This window comes from Hippocampus bargibanti, linkage group LG11 (assembly GCF_051943395.1).
Source record: "Hippocampus bargibanti isolate YZ-2025 linkage group LG11, ASM5194339v1, whole genome shotgun sequence".
Lineage (NCBI taxonomy): Eukaryota > Metazoa > Chordata > Actinopteri > Syngnathiformes > Syngnathidae > Hippocampus > Hippocampus bargibanti.
In genome coordinates this window covers 22,173,058-22,198,721 of record NC_142744.1, presented here as the reverse complement: position 1 = coordinate 22,198,721, position 25,664 = coordinate 22,173,058, and the positions used below count along the sequence as shown (strand labels likewise).

The window sequence follows — 25,664 nt, the reverse complement described above, 5'->3', positions numbered from 1 at the left end:
CGCAACTCTGATTTGCCGCCTCAGCAAGGGAGGTACGGAACATGGTCCATTCGGACTGAATGTCCCCCACCTCCCCCGGGATATGTGTATAGTTCTGCCGGAGGTGGGAGTTGAAACTCCTTCTGACAGTAAAAGAAGTGATTTTTATAAATAGGGAAAGCGTTCCTTTTCTTCATACATATTTCCTCTTTATTTAACCAGTCGTTGTGAGACAACAAATAGAGGAACAAAAATATTAATCAAATGCTTATGCAATGCTTTGTAACCACTTTGAGTGAAGAATATTGCCTTGTGATCATCGCAACCTCCCAGCGATGTCATATGATGTGTAACAAAAGAAAGAATTTAAACGGGAGTGAAACGCTAGCAATATGCAAATGCATATATATTATAACCAGTTGCAAAACAAGAAGAAATTGTCTTTCATCGGAAGGCTAAATCCGCATACAGGATATGAATCAACCCACATGAGACGCGAGGTCCAACTAGGTGAAACCGGTTCTAACCAGAAAAGGACTGCGCAAGCATGACCCTTCCCTCTGGAGAAGACCGCCTTCATGTCCTGGATTGAACTGTCGTCTCTTCGGAGAAGACCGGCCTCGTGTCCCGAAATGAACTGTACTCCCTCCTCCCTGCTTGGATGAAATGGGGAGGAGATAGAACGTTCTAGAATTTTCCAGGACCTCATGCAATGAATCATGTGACGAATGATATAAAACAGGGACAATTGCAAAATCGGCAGGAGAGAAAAAAAGGAGAAAGAGAACGGGTGCGGTCAGCGAGCCTTCGTGCTCCTTGACCAGGAGGGCGGCAACCCTTCTCCCTGAGACTTAGAGGAGCCCGAGTGAGATTGGACCACGGATGTATTCAGGCTCTGGAGGGCATGGATCGGCCCAACGGCATCAACACAGACCTGAATCTCCGGGGAAATGGCCAGGAGCTATAGAGATTCTGGGGATTCGAGAGCTAGCGGGCGAGATGTGTCCAACGGCACGGGCTCAGAGTCTCTTCTTCGTCGATTTCCTTTCCCTTTTGGTCTCACGGGGGCGTCTTAGAAAAAGTGTAATTTTAGTTTAGCCGAAATTATGGATTTATCAATTTTTTCAATTTTGAATTGGATTTACTTTGAAGATTTTGATTGATGGAATAACGAGAGATTGCCTCACAGGAGCGGGCTCGAGGTCGTTCCGGAGTGGGAAGGAATCAAGTTCCACCAATTAATAAGAATTAACCATTAAAGAATTAGACAAGTTGACTCGGGAGAAATCTGTAAAAAGTCACTCGATGATAGACAAAAGCATAACCGCATAGAAAAGATGATTTAATTATAATTTGTATTGGTTTATTATTTTATTTTAATTGATTGTTATTAAAATTGTGTTTTATTCATGTATCCTTTCTATCATGGGAGAATCGACAATAAAAAATGTAATCGGCATTAAAGGGTTCTGAATTCCGGGATCGCAGTTGTGAAATACCGGTTCCGCATCGTGCAAGAAGGGAAATAAACCCGTTCATTACATAAGCGCGACCCGTTACCGGGACGGCCGATCTACGGGGAAAAAATCAAAATAGGGCGGGAGGAAGTAGGAGGATATATATATATATATATATATATATATATATATATATATATATATATATAGAGAGAGAGAGAGATATTCTCGGGAGTCGGAAAAAGTGTCGATATGACCGGACGATCGATATATCCGTCCTGCGCCGAACTGGGGGGGCAACACATAAATGATTTGATATGACATGTCATTTTATCATTGGATTCATGGATTGTGTATCTAGCATGCTTTTTGTACAATAGTGAAGTAAAAAATAAACCAGCATGTACAAACATTAAAAACAGTGATTGTTGCAAGCGATAAAGATATCTAAATGCAACACAATTAAATACATGAATGAAAAACCAAAACTGCAACGTTTACATTACTTACGTTGATGAAGTATTCTGCTGCACGTCAAACTCTTTCGTGATAAAGGATTTGCTTGTTGGATTGCCCTCCACAGCCACAATTGCCTTGTACGTTGTTCGGATATCACAATTCTTACGTTTCCCCATGGTTTAAATTGGTGTTGAACAACAGTACTGGATATAAGCTCTGCTACACCGTTTTTTATTGTGCTCGCGTCAACAGATAAACACGGAAGCTGGTCACGAGACTGGGGCTTGGGAGGAGCCGACAACGGGGTTCGAGAGAGTGTCTGAATATGAATGGCTTATGAATGGCTTAGCTGTGGCGTAACAACAGCTCCTGTTTGTATCTGTATGTGATAACTGCTACATTTTGTTATTAAAAAGACCGACCCGCTATAGCAGCGACATCATTTCCCATGCTGAGGGGCATTACAGGATGTTTCAAATGCTATTGCAGCATTCATGAAAGACGTGAGCTCTGTTACGAATTTTTTTATTGTGACAGAAACACGGAAGCCGGTTACGTGACTGGGGGATCTTTAATACATTATGGCATGTACAGTAATTTTCAAAATCATCACGCTTCAGCAGACAAAACAATAAACATTGTTGTAAAAAACGATTGCCTTCATATACAGTACAGTACAGTGTACATGTACATAACACTGCAACAGGTAAACTGCAACGCTTACATCTTATTATGCATCGATGAGAAGGTTTCTTCAGCCGTCATCTGTACAATTTTGAAGGTTTCGGACGTTTCGCCTCCTATCCAAGAGGCTTTGTCAGCGAACTAAAGTCTGACTGTTCGTATCGGCCCTATTTATATATCCCTAATGTCCAGGCATGGCGGCGCCGGACACAGCTATGATAGGTCACTACTCTCAGGTTGGGGGGAGCAGAGGACCCCTCCCTGTGGCCCCACTGATTGTTCCTACATTCCTGACTAACGACTGGCCTATTTCCCCCACTCCCACCGGTATCACCTCATCAGCATAACGAATGTTGCCTAACCTGTTTTGCCTAAGCAGGCTATTATATGAACGATCCAGATTGAACCTCACCCCACCGGACCGGTTTAAAGAAGGATTTTGTTGTTTTATCAGAATCGCTTCTTTTGCCCCCCTTTCAAACCATCTACGATCTTTTGCTAAGATTTTAACCTCATTGTCGTCAAATGAGTGGTTGCTAGCTTTTAGGTGCAAATGTACTGCCGATTGAGGCCCACTTGTATTATCCCTGCGATGTTGATAAAGTCTTTTTTTGAGAATTTGTTGAGTCTCCCCAATGTACTGCTCTTTACAATTTTGATTCTTACAATGTATGGAACAAACTACATTACTTTGTTTTTCATTTGGTACCCTATCTTTTGGATGCACTAGTTTTTGCCTTAACGTGTTTATCGGTTTGAAATAATTTGGAATTTTATGTTGCCAAAGGACTCTTTGTAATTTTTCAGAAACTCCTGCAATGTAAGGTACTGCTACTCCTCTCCTTTTTGTATCTTGAGAATTATTGGTTTCATTCCCTATTCTTTCTTTCTGACATTTGTTAAATGACCACTGAGGGTACCCACAGTTAGTGAGTGCGCTCCTGATATGTTTAGACTCCTTTTCTCTACCTTCAATGTTCAATACAATACTTCAATATTAGTTTAGCCCTATGCTGGAGGGTTCTGATAACTCCTAGTTTGTGTTGTAAAGGGTGGTTAGAGTCAAAAAGTAAGTATTGGTCAGTGTGCGTAGCCTTCCGAAAGACTTCTATTTTTAGCGCTCTGTCCTCTTTTATAATTACTTTACAATCCAAGAAGGCGAGTTGGTTCTCTTGAATGTCCTCACGAGTAAATTTAATGTTGATGTCTACAGAGTTGAGGTGATCTGTGAAGGATTGAATTTCTTGTTTTTTTGTTTTTTTTTTTTTTTTTTTTTTTTTTTTTTTTTTTTTTTTTTGTTTTTTTTCCGATACGACCAGTCAGACTTTAGTTCGCTGACGAAGCCTCTTGGATAGGAGGCGAAACGTCCAAAACCTTCAAAATTGTACAGATGACGGCTGAAGAAACCTTCTCATCGATGGACCACTCCTGTACGACTGAGAGCTTACACAGACGTATCTTATTATGCAATTTACAAAAGCTTCAATCTTGTTCTGCTTCCTACTTTCACCTTTTAACACAAACGATTCAATCTTGTTTAACATTTCTAAAAAACCTGATGCATTTTCTCTGGATTCTAAATAATAGTGTACGTCCGTAACACCTTGCAACGCTTGTCATGATCTGGTTGGCGACCAACGGAGGGCGCTGTCGGCCCCGCCTGCACCTGCACAAGTGCTGGTCGTCCCGATCAGATTGGCGATCAGCGGGTAGCGACGTCAGCCCTGCCGGCAGCCTCGCAGGTGCTGGTCGTTATAATCACTTACACTTAAAAGGACAGCCGGCACGATCATCCGTCGTCGGTTCATTGTTTGCTGCATGCATTGTGTGTGTTTGTTTAACCTTGACGGACTTTTACTTTTGGTCTTCTTTTGCTACTTTGTATTTTTTTCCATTCAGATGATTTTGATGTTTTACATTTTGTTCCTGCTGACTTTATTTTAATACAATTTGTCAAACCACCTCCTGCTCCCTCCTGCCTGCTTTTTGGGATCCGCACCCGCCATCACCACCTCGCAAACCGTGACAACGCTTGTGTCTTTGTTGGTTCTTCATCGTCATCATCCTCGTCATTGTGGGAATTTTCTGGGGCATACTTGGCTTTGATTTCCTGTTGGATTCTTCTCAACAGCCACGATTGCCTTGTATTTCGTTCCGAGGTCACAATTCTTTCGTCTTGCTATGGTTGAAGACCATTGTCGTGCGGCGAGACAGCAAGCAGGTGGAAAGAGGATAAAAGTTCACTCAGCCAGATGCAGGAAGGGTATTGTGAGTTTTCTTTATTTGAAGTTGATATCAGTTTTCGGCAGACCCCAGGTAACACTGCTCTCCAGGTTGTCCTTTGTCCCTCTTCTTCCTCCTCGAAGTGACTGGCTCAGGCTGGCTTTAAAGGTGCTTCACCTGAGCTTTCGGCCAATCAGGTCCCAGCGGCAATTGGCCATTCTCAGGTGGTTGCAATCACCTTCTCAGAGTCAATTAGTGGTCGCCCAACTCTACTGTTCTGGATGGGGAGAAATGCGCACCTTTCTCCCATCCAAAATACAGAAAACACATTTAACATTTCTTTTGGCATCATGACATCATTCACCCCCTCTCCTCAGAGTTCAGACATTCTTGACAAATAATCAGCTATGACATTTTTCAAATAAAGAAAACTCACAATACCCTTCCTGCATCTGGCTGAGTGAACTTTTAACAACTTTCCACCTGCCGCACTGCAAGACACGGGAGCTGGTCACGTAACCTCATGTAACCAAGTCACGTGACTTGGTCACGTAACCTCACGTAACCAAGTCGCGTGACCAAGTCGCGTGACCAAGTCGCGTGACCAAGTCACGTGGCCGAGTCACGTGGCCGAGTCACGTGGCCGAGTCACGTGGCCAAGTCACGTGGCCGAGTCACGTGGCCAAGTCACGTGGCCGAGTCACTTGACCAAGTCGACCAGCGGCGCGACCAATACAGATTTCGATAATGGTGGTACTGTTTAGAAACCCCTAAGCAAATATTGATTCACCTTAAACTGCTTTTGTATCGATATAAACATAGCAAAATGGCCGGCGGGAGATGAAAAAGAGCACCGTAGTAATCGGATTATCGTAAAAACCATGAATCGTACTAAACTGAACTAATTATACATAAAAAGACTAGAAATGTGCACGGGAAATGAAAATAGTATCGTAATAAGCAGTATTATCAATATAAACGATGATATATATATATATATATATATATATATATATATATATATATATATATATATATATATATATATATATATAGTAAAGTCTCGTTATATCGATATCGGTTATATCGATATCGGATATATCGATAGTCCCGGTTATATCGATACTATTTCTATGCACGCACGGAGAAAATTACATGGAAACAGGGTCGGATATATCGATAGTCCCGGTTATATCGATATTTTTTCGGACTCCCTTGAATGAGACTACTATATATATATATATATATATATATATATATATATATATATATATATATATATATATATATATATATATATATATATTATACAGTAAAGTCTCGTTATATCGATATCTGTTATATCGATAGTACTGCTCATTACAATACTATTTCTACGAACGCAAGGAGAAAATTTACATGCCGCAGGATCGGATATATCGATAGTCCGGTTATATCGATATTTTTTCCGACTCCCGAGAATATCGATATAACGAGATTTTACTATGTGTGTGTGTGTGTGTGTGTGTTTGTGTGCCGACACAGCAATAAAGATCGATAATATGAAATATAAAATGATTAAAATGACACTAAAAGTTATAAGATTTTAAATGAACTGTCACATTTTGGTACATAATAGTATTCAATAGAATACGTTACTTAAAAACAACAGATTGACGTCGTATAAATCTCGCGTGAGCCATTTTGAATGCTTTTCGATTTAAGACCGCTTGATTTACGACAGTTTTGTTTGGAACGGAACCCGGTCGTAACTCGGCTGTTACCTGTGTATATCCCTTTACTGCCTGAATTATTTTCTAGTTCGAAAAAAAATCTTCAGTTTCTATGGTCATTGATGGATATAATATATACTAGTAGCTTCATTTTTTATTTTTTTCCAATAATAAAGAAAATTTTATAATGTGGCTAATTAGGTAGAATCGTCATGAAAGACCTCAATTGAGTGGGTGCCTTTTTTGGAACACGTCAAATGCAAATTTAATGACTAGACTTTTATCCAGATGACAGTTTTTATTTAAATAAAAAATACAAAAAATACATAAAATACATAATTTACATAAAATATTTACATATAATATTTACATAAAAATACATACAGTAAAGTCTCGTTATATCGATATTCAAGGGAGTCCGAAAAAATATCGATATAACCGGGACTATCGATATATCCGACCCTGTTTGCATGTAATTTTCTCCGTGCGTGCATAGAAATAGTATCGATATAACCGGGACTATCGATATATCCGATATCGATATAACGAGACTTTACTGTAGTTCCTTTTCAGATACAGAAAACTAGCTAATAATCATGGAATAATGCAAAGCAGTTCTTGTGATGATTCAAACAAAGTTTGCCACCGCGATGCCGCCGACGCAATGTCGGCGACGGCGAGGGACCCTCCCCCCATTCTCGTCACACTGGTCGTGCGCGCCTGAGCCGAATCTAACTGTGCACATTTAACACAATTGTTTAATATGGTGGAATGAGAACAATTTCCGCGTCACTTTCAAAGTTTTGAAGAGCGAGATGCTATTTATGGGTTATAAATAATGTGAAAACATGACACGACATGATCATTTCAAGAGCTGTCCAATGAAACGAAATAAGAGTTCTGAGTTAATGCCTCACCTCTACGCGTGCCTGGTTAGGCGTGCACGTATTTCAGGTGCTGCACGGCTGCGAGTTTGACGACAAGCACCCCCCGGTGTTTGGATTCAACCATCACAGTTATGACACCGACAACACACTGGTTCTGGACATGAAACGTCGGCAGTGGATCTGGCTCCAGCCTCAGTTGGAGAGCACTAGCCGCAAGTGGAACAGCAACGAGGGGTGGCTGGATTTCATGAACGATCGTCTGCTCAAGGAATGTCCTGAGCGCCTCCGCATGACACTGCAATCTGGGAAGACCATTCTACAGAGGACACGTGAGTTGCTCAATTCCTTCACATAGCAACTATGTGGATTTTGTTTTCGTTCTTTAAAATGTGATTATATTCATGTATATTTTTAAACTCAAAATTCTAATTAGCAGGGGTCAGGAACCTTTTTGACTAAGAGAGCCATAAAAGCAAAAAAAAAAAAAAAAAATAAATATATATATATATATATATATATATATATATATATTTTGTTATATAGTATAACTTATCTTGTTTTATATCCTTTCACCCCCACCCCAATGACATTCTTTTATTTTGTTATGCTTAGTATAACTTAGTCTTGTTTTCTATCCTTTCACCCCCATATATATATATAAGGTTTTATGATTATGATATATATATATATATATATATATATATATATATATAGTGAGACCTCAACTTACTTATAATGCAAACTTTTCATCATACGAACGTCAAATTTATGAATATTAAGCCTCATAATAAGAACTATTTTCATATTACACACTTCGGTGGAAGTGTGTATACATAAATACATAATCTTCTGCGGAAGAACACGAAAGCACACGACCTTCGGCTCTGGCGGAGTGATCTTCGGCAACCGAACAGCCCTCCAGCCGACGCTACTTTGCACACCCCCTCTCATTGAATGCACACGTCCATCGCCTCCTTGCAGCTTTTTGCTTATACTTTTACGATTATGGCACCGAAAAAAAAACCCACCTATTTTATGCGAGAAAGCACGGCTAATTCACGCCGATATCGCCATGCGCCAACCTGGAAGTTCGGCGCTTATTCAGGATTTTAAAGCCCGTAACAGATGGTTCGAGAACATCTGAGGGCGAGGAGGAGAAGGCAATGTTGACAAAGTGGAATGATGTGCAGGCTTTTACTGAACAGTTCCATCCAGAAAAGACTGGCTATGACAATCATTAACATGATGAACGATAATGTGATGCCTCAGCCTCGTAACAGCTTACAAGTCAGAAAGCAACAGGTGTCAATTAAGAGTTTTTTAATCAGCAAAAAGGATGAGGAGTCTCCAAAGAAGCAAAGAGAAGCCACACCAGAGGTTAAGTTACCAACAGTCCTTCTGTGACTCGCCTTCCATAAGTCATCAATGACCATCAAAAAGGTAAATACAGCTTTATTTTACAGCACAGTTTATTTCTTTCATTACAGTCCTCATGTAATGTGCCTCTCTTTCCAAACAGCAGGATTATTCCCATTTTAATGGTTTCCTATGGGAATTTTTTTTTTCGAGATACACACTTTTCACCTTACACACTCTGTCTGGGAACCAATTAAGTTCGTAAGTTGAGGTCTCACTGTATATATATATATATATATATATATATATATATATATATATATATATATATATATATATATATATATATATATACAGTAAAGTCTCGTTATATCGATATTCTCGGGAGTTAAAAAAAATGTCGATATAACCGTACTGTCGATATATCCGTCCTGCGCCGAACTGCATTAACAAAAGCCGCCAAAAGAGGGCATGCAAGCGCCATATAAGAAACGGAGCTGGCCATGAGCCAGATGTGGAATAAAATGTGACAAAAGAAGGCAGGCGGGGCGAATAAAATGGCACACTCGTGATCGGAAACCGGAAAGCAACAAACTTACGAGATCCCGTCTAACAATCACCTCGTGCAAAGCAAACTCTTGGACTTGCCAGTACAAGACACAGCGAGGTGCTTTCGTCGTAATCATGTCACTGGTGAGGTGACAGCGACTCGTTGAAATGAAATGAAATTGAAGTGTCGCGAGCAGCTGTCAACTCGCACGTGACAATTTAGCGTGACTAATGACACGCTGTTCCGGTGTGTGTGAAAACACTACCTCTGATTGGCTTACCATGACACATGACACATGATTGGCTTACCATGACACATGACTCTACCGTTTAGCCAATCACAATCACTTCTATCGCATCTTGCCAGGGGGGTGCGTTCAAGTGCAGCAACACAGAAACGTTGGCAAGTGTTTGTCTTTGCTCATTCTGTTAGACAACGCTTTCCAAACAGCCTAGAGTCATAAGAAGTCGTGCGCTATTCTCGAACCTGAACGCACCCCAAGTCTTGGATGACAAATAAACAGAGTAGATGAGTACGGCTGGTAGTTCTTCAATTTATTCACAGTAACGCACCACATTTGACTGTCGGTATACGCAATGCCGACTGAAAAATAAGTGGGTATACGCCATATACCGGTGTATACCCTCAACTACACCTCTGGGTCGTACAAAGTTACTCATACGGAAGTGACACAGCGTGAGACATGTGTCAGGCTGAGATTCACATGACAGCCTCGGTGTGCACATGTGACGCCACAAACGCACACCTCGTTCGTGTTTCTCAATGATCTCCTTCTCGGCTGAACACGAGCCTGCGGTGTATTTTTTTTCGGTACCATAATAGTAAAAATATCTCCAAAAAGGTCCTTGGAGGCGATCGACGTGTGAATTCAGAGAGAGGGGGTGTGGAAAGCTGGGTGGAGCCGGGTGGAGCGCTGTTCGGTCGTGTGCTTCCGCCGAAGATCCAAAGATCACTCCGCCAGCCGTGGTGGGTGTGTATCGTGAAAAGTAGTGCGTATTTATTTCAAGGTTTAATTTTCATAAATTTGACGTTCGTAAGACGTGTTCGTAAGACGTGTTCGTAAGCTGAGGTCTCACTGTATGTGTGTGAATGAGAGGGAATGAGAGGGACCCAAGTACAAGAGTGAGGTTCCAGGGATATTACAGGGAGAAGAGATAAAGAAGTTGGAGTAATTTACTTGGGGTCAATTGTCGAGAACAATGGAGGGTGTGGAAAAAAGGTGAAGAAGTGAGTGCAGGCAGGCTGGAACGGCTGGAGAAAATGTCAGGTGTGATGTGTGATAAAAGAGTTTCAACTAGGATGAAAGGAAAGGTGTATACAATTGTGGTGAGACCTGCCATGATGTTTGCACTGGAGACAGTGCCACTGAAGAAAAGACAGGAAGCAGAGTTGGAGGTAGCAGAAATGAAGATGTTGAGCTTTTCTTTGGGAGTGACCAGGTTGGATAGGATCAGGAATGAGTACATTAGAGGGACAACTCATATTAGAGGCTTTGGAGAGAAAGTCAGAGAGGCCAGACTGAGATTGTTTGGACATGTCCAGAGGAGGGAGAATGACTATATCGGGAGAAGGATGCTGAGCCTTGAACTGCAAGGCAGGAAACCGAGAGGAAGACCGAAGAGGAGGATTATGGATGTTGTCAAAGAGGACATGAAGGTAGCTGGTGTGAGAGAAGAGGATGCACAAAACAGGGTAAGATGGATTGACACAGATTCAATGTGGCGACCCCTGAAGGTAAAAGCTCAAAGGAAAATGAAAGGTCAGAATGTATTCTTTCAAATAATTTTGTGACAATACCCACCATTAATGTGAATGGTTTTCCATTCCTCGTGATTGGTAAAAAAATCCAATCCAGCTAAACTGTCAGAATTAAAGTCAGCTTGCCGAGTCCAGGCGCCAAGTGACTGCTCTCGCCTGCCACTGCTCAGTAGCTTGCACGCTTGCTTTCTGCTATCGCTCACAGAGTACAGTGAGACCTCAACTTGCGAACGATTTATAATACGAACGTCAAATTTATGAAAATTAAGCCTTATAATAACCACTATTTTCATAATACACACCCACCACGGCCGGTCCATCAATCACACGACCTTCGGATCTGGCGAAAGTGATCTTCGGCTGTAGCACACGACCGAACAGTGCTCCAGCCGGCGCTACTTTCCATACCCCTTCTCATTGAATGCACACGTCGATCGCCTACTTGGAGCTTTTTGCTGATAAATTTACTATTATGGGACCGGAAAATAAACACCACAGGCTCATGTTCAGCCTCAGTTCAAATGTGGTGCGTTACTATGAATAAATTGAAGAAACTACCAGCCGTATACGTCTACTCTGCTCTGTCTGTCTTGTTTGTCATCCAAGACTTGGGGTGCGTTCAGGTTCGAGAATAGCGTACGACTTCTAATGACTCTAGGCTGTTTGGAAAACATTGTCTAACAGACCAGACAGTCTGTCTGCATGTTTTCCAAGTCTCCCTGTTACAATACACCTGATTCAAATGAGCAGGTTCAGTATTGTAACAGGGGGGCGGCCCGGTAGCCGAGTGGTTAGCACACCGGCTTCACAGTGCAGAGGTCGCCGGTTCGCGTCCCGGTCCGGCCTCCCTGTGTGGAGTTTGCATGTTCTCCCCGGACCCGCGTGGGTTTTCTCCGGGTCCTCCGGTTTCCTCCCACACTCCAAAAACATGCATGGCAGGCAGATTGACCACTCCAAATTGTCCCTAGGTGTGAGTGTGAGAGTGACTGTTGTATCTCCTTGTGTGCCCTGCGATTGGCTGGCAACCAATTCAGGGTGTCCCCCGCCTCGTGCCCGAAGACAGCTGAGATAGTCTCCAGCAACCCCCGCGACCCTAATGAGGAATAAGCGGTACGGAAAATGAGATGAGATGAGATGAGATGAGTATTGTAACAGGGAGACTTGGAAAACATGCAGGAGGGTGGCCCTCCAGGACCAGGAGTGCCCACCTCTCTAACTGAATGAGCGGTGACAAACACTTGCCAACGTTTTTGTGTTGCTACACTTGAACCCCCCCTGTCAAGATGTGATAGAAGTGATTGTGATTGGCTAAAGGGTAGAGTCATGTGTCATGGTAAGCCAATCAGAGCTAGTGTTTTCACACACCGGAACAGTGTGTCAATAGTCACGCTAAATTGTCACGTGCGAGTTGACAGCTCGGGCGTGGCTGCCGCTCGCGACACTTCAATTTAATTTCATTTCAACGAGTCACTGTCACCTCACCAGTGACATGATTACGACGAAAGTGCATCGCTATGTCCTGTGCTCCAAAAGTTTGCTTGTGCTCCAAAAGTTTGCTTTGCACGAGGTGATTGTTAGACGCGAGTGAGCCATTTTATTCGCCCGGCTTCTTTTGTCGCGTTTTATTCCGCGTCCGTGGAATCATCGAACTCGCGCCTTTTGTTGTCATAAAATCTCTGCCAGCACCTACGGGACTCGAAGTGAATGTAGATGACATCGAGGAGCTTGTTGCTGACCATAATGAGGTCATCAACACAGAGAATTTGATTTGCCTTCAAGAGGACAAGCAGAAGCAGGCCATTCAACAGTTGATGTGCAGGCTTTTATTGAACAGTTCCATTCAGAAAAGGCTTTAAGAATCATCAACATGATGAATGATAATGTGATGCCTCAGTTTCGTAGGACCTTACAAGTCAGAAAGCAACAGAGGTCAATTAAGAGCCATCAATGACCATCACAAATTTAAATAAAATGAATTTATTTTACAGTGCAGTGTATTTCTTTCATTACAATACAATATTACATTTATTATGCATAGGATAAGTTAGGTTGTGTGTAGTTTTATGGCTTATTTAGTTGAAAAGTATATTTTATGGAAACCCGGGAACGGATTATTCCCATTTTAATGGTTTCCTATGGGAAACCTTGCACACTCTGTCTGGGAACCAATTAACTGTATATTGATGCGAACGTAGGATGGGGCGTGTCAAAGTGCCACTGACATTGGACTGTTTCATCGATTATATTGTTTCATTGCAAATTAGGATCACGGCAGAACCTGTTCTTTCCACAAAGACAAATCCTTCGGCCCATTCAACCTGAAGTGTACAATACTCGTGATATTTTTATCTTTTTGCCATTTTATTTTTTGGTCATTAACTTTGAGCTAATGACCAAGTGTGCTTATTCAAAAGAGGTGTTTACCTGTTTTGACAGCAATGGCAGCATAGGTCAGTATCATCTAATCACAATTGCTACTGAAGCCAACTAGGCCAATATCATCCACTCAAAATTGCTATTTCAGCCCACTGCAGCCTCAACAGGAAACGAGCAGCCATAAATCGAGAATATTTTTATCTGCGACCCAGATGCAACCATCACAAGAGCCATTTATGGCTCGATAGCCATAGGTTCCCGACCCCTGCATTAAAAGAACTGCAAGCAGCCCGTACATCAACAGAATACATGGAAACCAATAAAACCAACTCTGTCAATCAAAAACAATTAGAATCTTGACTCACAGCCATCTCCCTAAGATCAGATGATGAAATTTGGAAAGCAATTATTCAAGACACCTGATGGATTTCCATCCAAATGTTATAAAACCGTATGTGAAAAAATGACAGAATTGCTACTGACTACTTTTTATTGGATTATATTTTAGTACAAACTCCCCTGCCTTGTCGACATTGACATTGCCAGAATTAAAATTTACTCCAGTTGAATGTTGATAAAATGTTGAGTTGAGTTTCAACTCAGCGCATGTTGTATGGCGGCACTCATGTTGCAATATAATTCCAAAATAATTTACTTGATTGTGTCTCACCTCATCAGAGCGGCCCGTAGTGTCTCTACTACAGACGCGGCCATCGATGCCGGTCACATGTCACGCCACAGGATTCTACCCCGACAAAGTGGACATGTTCTGGATGCGTGACAGCGAGCAGCTTCACGAGCATGTGGTGCATGACCAGTTACTTCGTAACCATGATGGAACTTTCCAGCTAAGCGTCAGCCTGAATGTGGGCGCGATGCCGCCCTCTGACTGGCACCGCTACACTTGCATCTTCAGGCTCACCGGTCTACCCAAGGAGATCATCACCACGTTGGATGCCAAAGCCATCAAAACAAATTATGGTAAGAGGAATGAGCAGATATAGACAACAAGCGAGTCATGCCATTAGCTTAGCAATGATAGCCTGAGGATACATTTACGCTATTTTTGAGCCACTGTAGACAGTGTTGATTGATAAAATATCAGCTGTCTCACATGGATGAAAATGGGTGGATAAATCTGCTTAATTTTTGTTCCACAAATCCAATATACAGTAGATCAGAATGCCTTCCATAAAGCTGAAACTCTTTTCAACCCTCAAATCCAACATCAAAAACCATTTATTTAAAATCACATTTGCAATTTAAATTAACCTTGTAAATAAAATGTATTATTATTATTATTATTATTATTATTATTATTATTATTGTTGTTGTTGATGGAGAATAAACAGACGATGATTTTTACAGACCGTCCGTCTTTTTTAGAATATATTGTGATATCATGAGAGGCTAGCTCTCAGCGGGACAGGACAAGAAGTGCAATGGACGACAGGTTTGGATACAAACAAAGATTTTAATCAAGGGTTTCAGGGGGAACTCACAAGCAACAAAGGTTTGAATAGTGTCTCTTCCAATACTTGAATCAAAATAAAGTCTCTTCTGAGGTAAAACTGAAGACAGAGTTCTTTTCCAAGAGTCTCTAGGTCTCACCCCTCTTGACGTCCTCCTCATGTAGCCTAGCCACCTTAGCAAGGTCCAAATCCAGTGTCCTGTCGTGTGTTCCCGACTGGCAATGAGTTCCACGCAGCAATCAACTTCTTCACAGAGCACAGCAATCGAGCTTGTCTTTCCCCAAGCTCCACACTCAGAGGCTCTCTGCCTTAAGAGCCTTGCCTGCCAATCCCGCCCTGATCAGCTGCAGGTGTGTGGTTTGAATTGCTGCCTTCCACCAGATGGGGCCAAGACTCTCTCTGGGTGGAGCCATCTTAGGGGGATGTATTTGCCCTCCAGGACACAGCCTCTCGTGACATCACAATATGTACAACTCACTGAATCTTATCTAAAACGTATTGTCCTGATAGGAATGCCACCAAAATCCTGGCCAGCACACATTTCATAAATGCAATCAAATAAATACGACATTCATATCTGCACAAAACAGGGTAAGATGGAAGGCACTGATTCGCTGTGGCGACCCCTGAAGGGAAAAGCCAAAGGGAAAGGAAAGGTCAGAATGTATTCTTTAAAATAATTTTGTGATAATACTCACCATGAATGTGAATGGTTTTCCATTCCTCGTGATTGGTAAAAAATCCAATCCAGCTAAACTGTCAGAATTAAAGTCAGCTTGCCGGATCCAGGCGCCAAGTGACTGCTCTCGCCTGCACACTGCTCAGTAGCTTGCACGCTTGCTTTCGCTATCGCTCGCACAGTACATTGATGCGAACGTTGCATGGGCCGTGTCAAAGTGCCACTGACATTGGACTGTTTCGTCGATATTGTTTCATTGCAAATTAGAATCACGGCAGAACCTGTTCTGTCCACAAAAACAATCCTTCGGCCCATTCAACCTGAAGTGGACAATACTCGTTATCTTTTTTTCTTTTCACCGTTGTATTTGTGGCCATTTCATCTGTCATATCTGGGAATGCTTTGCGTATGCTATCTTACACAGGCTCCCTGCGAGATGAGATTAAATGAGATAACATGTATTTGTCATACAATGGAGAAATTCCTAGTTCACAGAAGCAAAGTTATGCTGTTGGCTTGCTGATGTGGCAAGCATGTAAACACCGCACAAGTTCCTAACATCTCTGCAATGATGAAGCTTCAATCAGACTTCTATAATGATCACAAAACGAAAATCGGTAGATATACCGGTATAGGCGCAAGTCTATTACGATTAGCGCAAATTGCTACATGATCGGCGCCACATATGACATACTTCTGTTACAATAGCTTAAGAAACAAATTTAGTTCAACAGCAATTGAATACTGTTCATTTTCCTTCAGAGGTTTTAACTTGTCATCATCCCTTACTGTTATAGCCATAATCACCTTGCATTTGTTTCGGTGCGTTCCAAAGTCGTGGTCGAAGATATCTCAGGCTTTTCTGTCTTCCGCCTGAAACTGCCGAAAGAGATAATCAAATATTCATTTACCCATTGTGCATATATATATATGAGTAGAGGCAGAAGTACACGGGAAAACTACATGTTGTGCCAACGGCGCCATCTGAAGGAAATCAGTGACTGCAAAGTTGTGGTTGGTGAGAGTGTACCCAGAAGGCATACGTTGGTGGTGTGTAGGATGACGCTGGTAGTGAGGAAGATGAAGAGGGAGATGTGCAGGGTTGTAGTAACTACAGAGGAATAAAGTTGATGAGCCACACAATGAAACTATGGGAAAGAGTAGTTGAAGCTAGAGTCTAGCTTCAACTACTCTTCAACTACTCTTAGTCTAGCAGCTAGACTAAGAGCAGAAGTGAACATTTGTGAGCAGCAGTATGGCTTCAGGCCAAAAAAGAGTGACAGATGCAGTGTTTGCTTTAGGACAACCGACGTCACTTTTTTGTTTTTTCAGAAAAATGTTTCATAGCATCTAAAATACCCAAAACACGCAGTATGATATTTTTAGTCAAACGCAAAACACAAATAAAAATGACTTAGTGTTCAAAATCTGAAAAAAATTGAGCGAATTGGGCATTTTCAGAAAGTCCCGCCCCCAGTTCGTGACGTCACGCCAAGACGTCTTGCATTGCTAGTGAATCAAAACAATGGCTTCAGATTCGGAGAATGTGCTTTCTTGTTACACATCCAGTTATGAATATGATTCAAATAGTTTTGAAGAGGAAAGCATACATGTTTGCAATCGATTAAAGCATTTATTTCTGCCATTTTGAGGCAACATTGGGGGGAAATCTCTCACCCAAAAAAAGAGGCACAAAATGGCGACCTCCTGTGGCCACCTCCGTTTCCACAGGCTGATAAATTCCGTATATGGCGCTTGGACGCCCTCTCCTGGCCTTCTGGTGGCTTTTGGGTGCAACACGAGGTCCCCAGACCAAACAAGTACAGCAAAATACATTGACGTAATGGAAGGGCCGCTACAATGCGTCTTTTTTACGGTCAGGGGCGGTCCTTTCGTGACATCACGTACAGACTCATCACCAACTCAAAAACAAGACTTCCTGAATATTCAGCGTGACTCTTAAAACGTAAAATATAGCTATATGTATGCGGTGGAATCTTTGTAAAATACGCTCAGTAGAAGTCATTTGAAGCCATTTTACAAATTATGGACACAACTTGTCCGAAGACGTCGGTTGTTCTTTAAGAATGCTGATAGAGAAGTACAGACAAGGTCAGAAGGAATTGCATTGTCTTTGTAGATCTGGAGAAAGCGTATGACAGGGTGCCCAGAGAAGAGCTGTGGTGTTGCTTGAGGAAGTCTGGAGTGACAGAAAGGTATGTCAGAGTGGTACAAGACATGTATCATGACTGTAAGACAGTTGTGAGGTGTGAGGGAGGAATTGAAGGTGGAGGTGGGACTCCACCAGGGGTCAACTCTGAGCCCCCTTCTTATTCACTATGGTGATGGACAGGCTAACAGACGATGTTAGACAAGAATCTCCTTGGACCATGATGTTTGCAGATGACATTGTGATCTGTAGTGAGAGCAAGGAACAGGTGGAGGAGAAATTCAAGTCAAATTCTTTGACTTGAATTTAAATTGTTGATAAGTTACAAAAATAGATTTTACTCAAATAATATTTTTTCATTTGCAATTTAGAAATACCATGATCCAATGAATGTATTTTAGTTTATTTCAAACATTTTTGTGTACTTCTTGCAATCTAGTTCGATCAGGCTCCATCAATTTTAGTATTTGGCTGTCTTTTCAGACATTTTTGGGCCAACTGCCTCCCCCCCCCATTTTTTAATTTCCCAGATCCCAGATTTCCTGCCGAGTACCACTGCCGAGTGTGTTGCTTACTTCACTTTGTATATGGTGTTTCAGTGAAGCCTGTGGATCACACCATCATCATTGTGGCCGCCATCACGTTCACTGCCATCATGGCCCTATCTGTAGGAATCGGCATTTTTGTTTACAAGAAACGACGAGAAGACGAGAAGAGACGACGAGAGCACCGTACCGGGACGTCAGTGCAGAAAAATGCAGATTCCCCATGCTGCGTGTATACTGACGTGGGGGAAAATATCCTGCCTGGTGAGTGAGATCAGGCATCATCAATCATCAGTTATATCAGGGGTCGATAATATATTTGAACCAGAGCGTCATGAAAGCAAATACAGTGATACCTCGGCTTATGAATGCTTTAGCTAACGAACCTTACGAACGTGACATTCGCGAGAATATAATCTTGGCATACAAACTATTTTTTGGGAAACACACAGAGCGCAACAATGAGTGATGTGTTGTTCGCGAACGAGTCGGTTCTTGTAGCTCCTTACAAGGTTAAAGCCGCACGTGATTGGTCAAGATCCGTGGTAGAGGAGGGAGGGGACTAACGCAGCAGGACACACGCAGCAGTGAGGGGAGGGTTACAGAAACAGAAACACACGCACAAAAGGGAGACGACAGCTTGAAACAAAAAAAACGGGTGAGAAAATGGATAGAAAATACAGTGAAATTTGGACTCGTTTCAACATTATTGATAGGTCAAAGGCAGAGTGTAGGTTAAAATATCACATCAATCAGGCTCCACAAATAACCCGCACAAGCCATCTGTACAAATTGAAGAGAACATACAAGCAAGGGAATCAGCTATTAATGAGGTTTCTTGTGTGCCTGCCTGCATATGTTGCTTTTGCAATATTACAACTTCTAAGATGTACAACCCAGAGCTCCTTGAGACACTTTATGCAAAAAGCTATCCATTCCATCAATGACCATCACAAAGGTAAATTAAATGACTTTATTTTACAGTACAGTTTATTTCTTTAATTCCAATACAATAGTACATTTATGATACCTAAAATAAGCTATATTTTATCTAGTTTTACAGCTTATTTAGTTGAAAATTATGTTTTATGGGGACCTGGTAATGGATTATTTTGATTTTAATGGTTTCCTATGGGAAATGAATGTTTGGAATACACCTTTCGCCTTAAACACACTTTCTGGGAACCAATTAATTTCGTAAGCCAAGGTATCACTGTAAATGTATTTCGGTGACGCACACACACGCTGGAAACCAAGCTACAGCCATGAGGGCTATATAAATCAATTTGTATTGTATTGTATTTTATGTACAAAACCTCCATTCATTCATTTAGCATTTTTTTCCCAAATGTTTTTTTTTTCTTTGGAAAAAAAACTGATTAAGGGCACGATAATCAAAGAGCGAAATAGCGAGGGATCACTGTATTGGCTTCATCCTCTTATTTGTCAAAGGATTAGGCTTCAGCTAATGATCCAGCCAGGTGATTCAGAAGAGGGGGCGCTTACCTGTTTCCCACGGCAATGGTCAATGAAGGGCAGTATCATTCAAATAAATTTTCTACTTCTGGCAACTACAGCCGTGAACAGGACATGGGCAGTGAAAAATCGATGGATGGATGAAACAAGCAAGAATATTTTTTTTCCGAGAGCCAGATACAATCATCAGAAGAGTCACATCTGGCTCGTGAGTCATATGTTTTCAACCCCCAAGTCCATCCATCCATCCATTTTCCGTACCGCTTATTCCTCATTAGGGTTGCGAGGATGCTGGAGCCTATCTCAGCTGTCTTCGGGCACGAGGCGGGGGACACCCTGAATTGGTTGCCAGCCAATCGCAAACCCCCAAGTTAGATGTTATCAATAAGAATTGCATTTTGTTTCAGATGGTATTGAAGATGTCCACCAGAGGGAGACATCACAAAGTACACTTTGAAGCTATGCCGTGGTCACATGATACCAGGTTAGTCGATACCACTAAATCCTGAAAAAAAACTATTTGTTTTATTTTTTTGTTTATTGGTTTTTCAATTAACCAGTCTTTATTCATCTGCAGGTGAAACCCAAAGATTAGATTAGATTAGATAACCTTTATTGTCTCACAATGGAGGAATTAACAAATCACAGCAGAAGTTATTCAAAGAAGATCAGTAGTTCAGCGCTTCGTGGACTCAGTTCACTGTGGTTTTATTGCTCTTGTTTGTGACTGTAAAGTGTCCTTGAGTGTTCTGACAGGCGCTGACAATTAAAATGTATTCCAGTGATACCTTGGCTTACGAACGTAATTGGTTCCCAGAAAGTGTGTGTAAGGCAAAAAGTGTGTAATACAAACATTAATTTCCCAAAGGAAACCATTAAAATGAGTGAATAATCCGTTCCCAGGTCCCCATAAAATATAGTTTTCTACTAAATAAGTCTTAAAACTAAACAAAATATACCTTAATTCATGTATAATAAATGTGCTATGGTATTGTAATTAAAGAAATAAACTGTACTGCCGGTAAATATGCGATGGTATTGGAATTAAAGAAATAAACTGTACTGCCGGTTTCATCAGCATTAAACACTTGATGAGGAACGTAGCCTTCTACCATCTTGAGGAATGATTCCTTCGGCAGCTTTATCGTTAGAACTGGCTGCCTCACCATGACGAATGACACTATGAATTCCTGTACGATGCCTTAAGTTCTTGAACCATCCATGGGTAGCCTTGAAATCATCAATGGATGACGAACTTCCAGGTTGTCTCTTGACGATATCCGAGTGAAGTTGCCGTGCTTTCTCTGCGATAATTTTACCTTGTTCCTCATCAATTGTGTTCTGTTTAGCTGGGTCGATAGCTTTTTGCATCAAGTGTCTCAAGGAGCTCTGGGTTGTATATCTAGGGAGTTGTGATATTGCAACAGATGCAGGCACACACTAGAAACCTCATTAATAGCTGGTTCCCTTGCTTGTCTTTTCTCTTCAAATTGTACAGATGGCTTGTGAGGGTTATTTGTGGAGCCTGATTGATGGGATATTTTAACCTTGCAGTCTATACTCTGCCTTTGAACTACAGTAAAGTCTCGTTATATCGATATCGGTTATATCGATAGTACTGCTTATTACGCTATTATTTTCATTTCCCTTGCACATTTCTAGTCTTTTTATGTATAATTAGTACCGTTTAGTACGCTACCCGGTTATTACGATAATCCGGTTATTACGGTGCTCCTTTTCATCCCCCGCCGGCCATTTTTGTTGTTTATATCGATATATCCGTCGCGCCATTGGTCAACTTGGTCACGTGTCTTGTTACGTGAGCCGCCATCGGTCGCGCCATTGGTCGACTTGGTCACATGAGCCGCCATCGGTCGCGCTATTGGTCGACTTGGCCGTGTGACTTTGTCACGTGACACGCCATCGGTCGCGCCATTGGTCAACTTGGTCACGTGTCTTGGTTACGTGTCACGCCATCAGTCGCGCCATTGGTCGACTTGGTCAGGTGACTTGGTTACGTGCCCAGCATCCGTGTAGCAGAGCCATTTTCATTTTCAGACGCTAGCTCGTGTGTAGCAGACGAGATTGAAGTGTTTGTGTTAAAAGGTAAAAATGGGAAGCAGAAGAAGATTGATGACTTTTTTAAATTGTATACATAATACAGTAAGATGTAAGCGTTGCAGTTTCCCTGTTGTGTTATGTACATGCCCACTGTACTGTATATGAATGCAATCGTTTTTTGCAACAATGTTTCTTGTTTTGTCTGCTGAAGCGCGATGATTTTGAAAATTATTAACATTCCATACTGTGTATTAAAGGATAGCCGATGTCACTTTTTATTTAAATGCAAATAAAAATGACTTCACGCCAAGACGTCTTGCATTGCTTGTGAATCCAAACAATGGCTTCAGATAATATGCTTTCTTGTTACACATCCAGTTATGAATATGTTTCAAATACACTGTAGTTCTGAAGATTAAAGCATACATGTTTACAATCATTAAAGAATTATATGTGCCATTTTGAGGCAACATTGGGGGAACATCTCACCCAAAAAAAAGGGAGCTAATGGCCAGCTCCGTTTCTTATATGGCGCTTGGCTGCCCTCTTTTGGCGGTTTTTGTTTAATGCAGTTTGGCGCAGGATCGGATATATCGATAGTCCCGGTTATATCGATATTTTTTCGGACTCCCTTGAATATCGATATAACGAGACTTTACTGTATCAATAAAGTTGAAACGAATCAAACTTTCACTGTTTTCTATCCATTTTTTTTCACTTTTGTTTTTTTTTCTTTGAGTGTGATCAAGCTCGGTCGTCTGCCTTTCCTGTTTAATGTGCAGCTCTGTGTTTCTCGACCCCCCCCCCCACCCACTGCTGCGTGTGTCCCCACCCTCCTCGACCACAGATCTTGACCACGTGCGGCTTTAACCGAAGACTGGGAGCGGGGAATAGAGGACAAAAAAAGTTGGCTGCCATTTCCGACTCCTTGTTAGGGGCTCCAAGACCTGGCTCGTTCGCATGCAATAAACACCCATTTAGCTCTGTCTGCACTTTGTTTGTACTTTGTCGCGTTATCCATTTTCTTCACTCTGAAATTTCTACATAGTTGCCTGGTTTAGACGAAGTGCGGAGTACTTACTTGTGTGTGTGTGTGCGTGTTTGCAACAGTATGTATTTGCACCAGTATGTATTTGCAGTGCCTCGACTGGGATCACCACCTTATCGCGGTGAGGCACTTTGCGCATCTCCATGACCCCAAGAGCTGCGGTCGAAAACGAAATATAATTAAACCCAATACTATGAACCTGGCTTCCTGGAATGTTTGCACCCTCCTCGATCCTCGAGACGGGATGGAGACACCTTGAAGACGAACTGCCCTCACTACACATGAGCTTAGGAGGTACAACATTGATATTGGCGCACTCAGTGAGACTCTGTTCTCAGGTAAGGATTCACTCATCAAAGTTGGTGAGGGCTACACCTTCTTCTGGAAGGGTGTCCCAGAGAATGAGCAAAGACTCCATCGATTTGGCTTTGCTGTGAAAAGCAGCTTACCCAGTTACATCCTTGAGTCCCCCAAGGCAACAGTGAAAGTCACCAAGACAATATGCAGATCATTGTGCTCTGCTGGCCCACAGCCCAGCTGCCATGCAACATGCCCTTGATATCATGTCCTCCGTCTACCGATCACTCGGTCTCATGATCAATGTCACCAATACGGAGGTCATGGCAAAAGAGAGTTATCCACCCCCCGTGTTCACCCTCAGTGGCACACCCCTCAAGGTTGTCCAGTAATTCAGCCACCTCGGCAGCATTCTAACGCCCTCCTGTCTAGTTGATGATGACATCCAGACCCGCATCAATCAAGCCTCCAAAGCTTTTGGCAGATTGCGTACTCGTCTGTTCGAAAACAACCACTTCAATAACTCCAACAAAAGTCGCAGTGTGTGTGTCCACGCTGCTGTATGGCGCAGAAGCCTGGACCATCTATTGGCGCCATATGAGACGCCTGAATGCATTCCACATCAGGTGCCTCCAATGCTAAAGAAGCATGGTCTGCCACAGGAGGACATTTCTACACGGCTGTCATCAAATCTTCCATCAACGTTTGGTTCGGGGCCGCCACAAAAATGTACAAAAGCCGATTTCAATGGACAGTAATGACAGCGGAAAAAATCATGGCACCGCCCTACCCACTCTCGAGGACTTGCACACTGCAAGAATCCAAACGAGGGCGCGGAAAATCCTACTGGACCCTCCGCACACTGCCCACCACCTTTTCCAGCTACTCCCCTCAGGCGAGCGCTACCGATCCATGCGCACCAAATCCAGCAGACATCTAAACAGCATCTTCCTCCAAGCCATTAACTCTTTAAACAGTAACCCAAATAGCACCGTATAGTGCAGGCATGGGCAAACTACGGCCCACGGGCCACATACTTAGGCTTTTTAATCCGGACCGCCAAACTTGTCCAAATTATAGTAAAAACAGTGTCTGAAACTCATGACAAAAAGTTAGCGGACAACAGGGCAGACAACTCTGAAAAGTTGCCTGCCCGACCATAAAGCTGCCTGCCCCATTTTTCACATTTTTAAACACAATAAGACGACGCAAAAAAAAAAAATCATTGTCGCAAAGCATAATGTTTTTTTTTTTTTTTTTAATTAAAGAAGTACCTACCACGAATGCTCCCTTGCTTAATTTACGGTAAATATCCCTTGCTTGTCTGCTACAAGCGACTAACCACCTTTCATAATTCTCAAGTACATTTTACAGTCACGGTATAATGTACGTTTACGTTTTGTAGCATCATAAAATGTGTTAGCTTCTTTTGAATCTTCTGGGCTGAGGTTCTGTGCATCTACTTCGGAAAATGTAATCAAATGCACAACCTTATAACACTCAGGAAAGTCTGAAGCTTTGAAGTAGTTTTTAGACACTTTAAGTCAGGGGTGGGCAAACTTTTTGACTCGCGGGCCACAATGGGTTCTAAAATTTGACAGAGGGGCTGGGCCAGGAGCATTTGGAGGGAGTGTTTGGATTGGATTGGATATTGGATTGGATATGCATTTATTAGTCTCACAGTGGAGAAATTTACATTTCACAGCAGCAAAGTGATGAAAGGAATGAAAGTAGAAAAATGAAATACATGAGCTGCTGGAAAGGCAGCCACTCTCGCGGCGCCGTCTTGAAGTCAAAAGAACAAAAAAAACTCAATAACAAATAATATGACAGCATAGAGACAATATGACAAAACAAAGACACAGAGAGACATTCATTCTTCAGGACTTGCTGTACCCTCTTTGTGATGACATGAAGCAGTTCTAGATGAAAGAGGAGAGGATCAAAGCGTCTTTCCACCAGTGGATCAGGGACATCATGGTGGAATGTGCATGTCAACTACAAGCTAAATGTTGAAAGCAAACACACAGCTGTAGCATCCATTGACGAAAAGAGATTGTCTCACATCTCCTGTTCCACATAAATCTGCTTCAATTCCAAGCTGCAACAGTTCCACATACGCATCGGCGCTCTGCGCTGACGCTCCTTTCTTCTTATTGCGGGTTCCTCAAGCCATGCATCCATCCAGCCGCAGACCGTCCAACGACACTGACCTTTCCGCTAAACAAAGCGGGCCTGTGAAGATGCTGCCCATTACAGGCGCAAAAAAGCACAATGGCCCCTTTGGTGTCCAGCGATGGCAGTCGAATGGCTCCGACATTCCTCCCATTCAAAAACAGTACTGGCATATTCATGCTGCCGGAAAGGCGCAACCGCTCAGCACAGTCTCCTCCTTGATGAATGTCGTGGTCAAAAATGCTGAAAAACGATGGACGGATATACTAAAGCTAAAGC

At 42.2% G+C, this 25,664-nt stretch overlaps 1 protein-coding gene across 5 annotated transcripts in view; it reads left to right on the top strand.

Annotated features, from left to right (window-relative positions):
• LOC148891941 (class I histocompatibility antigen, F10 alpha chain-like) overlaps window positions 1-22,851 on the top strand; it is a 43,169-nt gene extending 20,318 nt beyond the window's left edge. For 3 of the 5 annotated variants that reach the window (XM_089007471.1, XM_089007476.1, XM_089007470.1), the window contains 5 exons: window positions 7,452-7,730; window positions 14,141-14,443; window positions 18,383-18,592; window positions 20,212-20,288; window positions 22,713-22,851. In XM_089007471.1, coding sequence (XP_088863597.1) covers window positions 7,452-7,730; window positions 14,141-14,443; window positions 18,383-18,592; window positions 20,212-20,261 — 842 coding nt within the window. In that variant the 3' untranslated portion in view covers window positions 20,262-20,288; window positions 22,713-22,851. Of the gene's footprint in view, window positions 1-7,451; window positions 7,731-14,140; window positions 14,444-17,753; window positions 17,975-18,382; window positions 18,593-20,211; window positions 20,289-20,381; window positions 22,654-22,712 lie in introns of those variants that run through there. The other 2 variants (XM_089007472.1, XM_089007473.1) reach the window with 2 other exon arrangements.
• The last annotated feature ends 2,813 nt before the right edge of the window (window positions 22,852-25,664 follow it).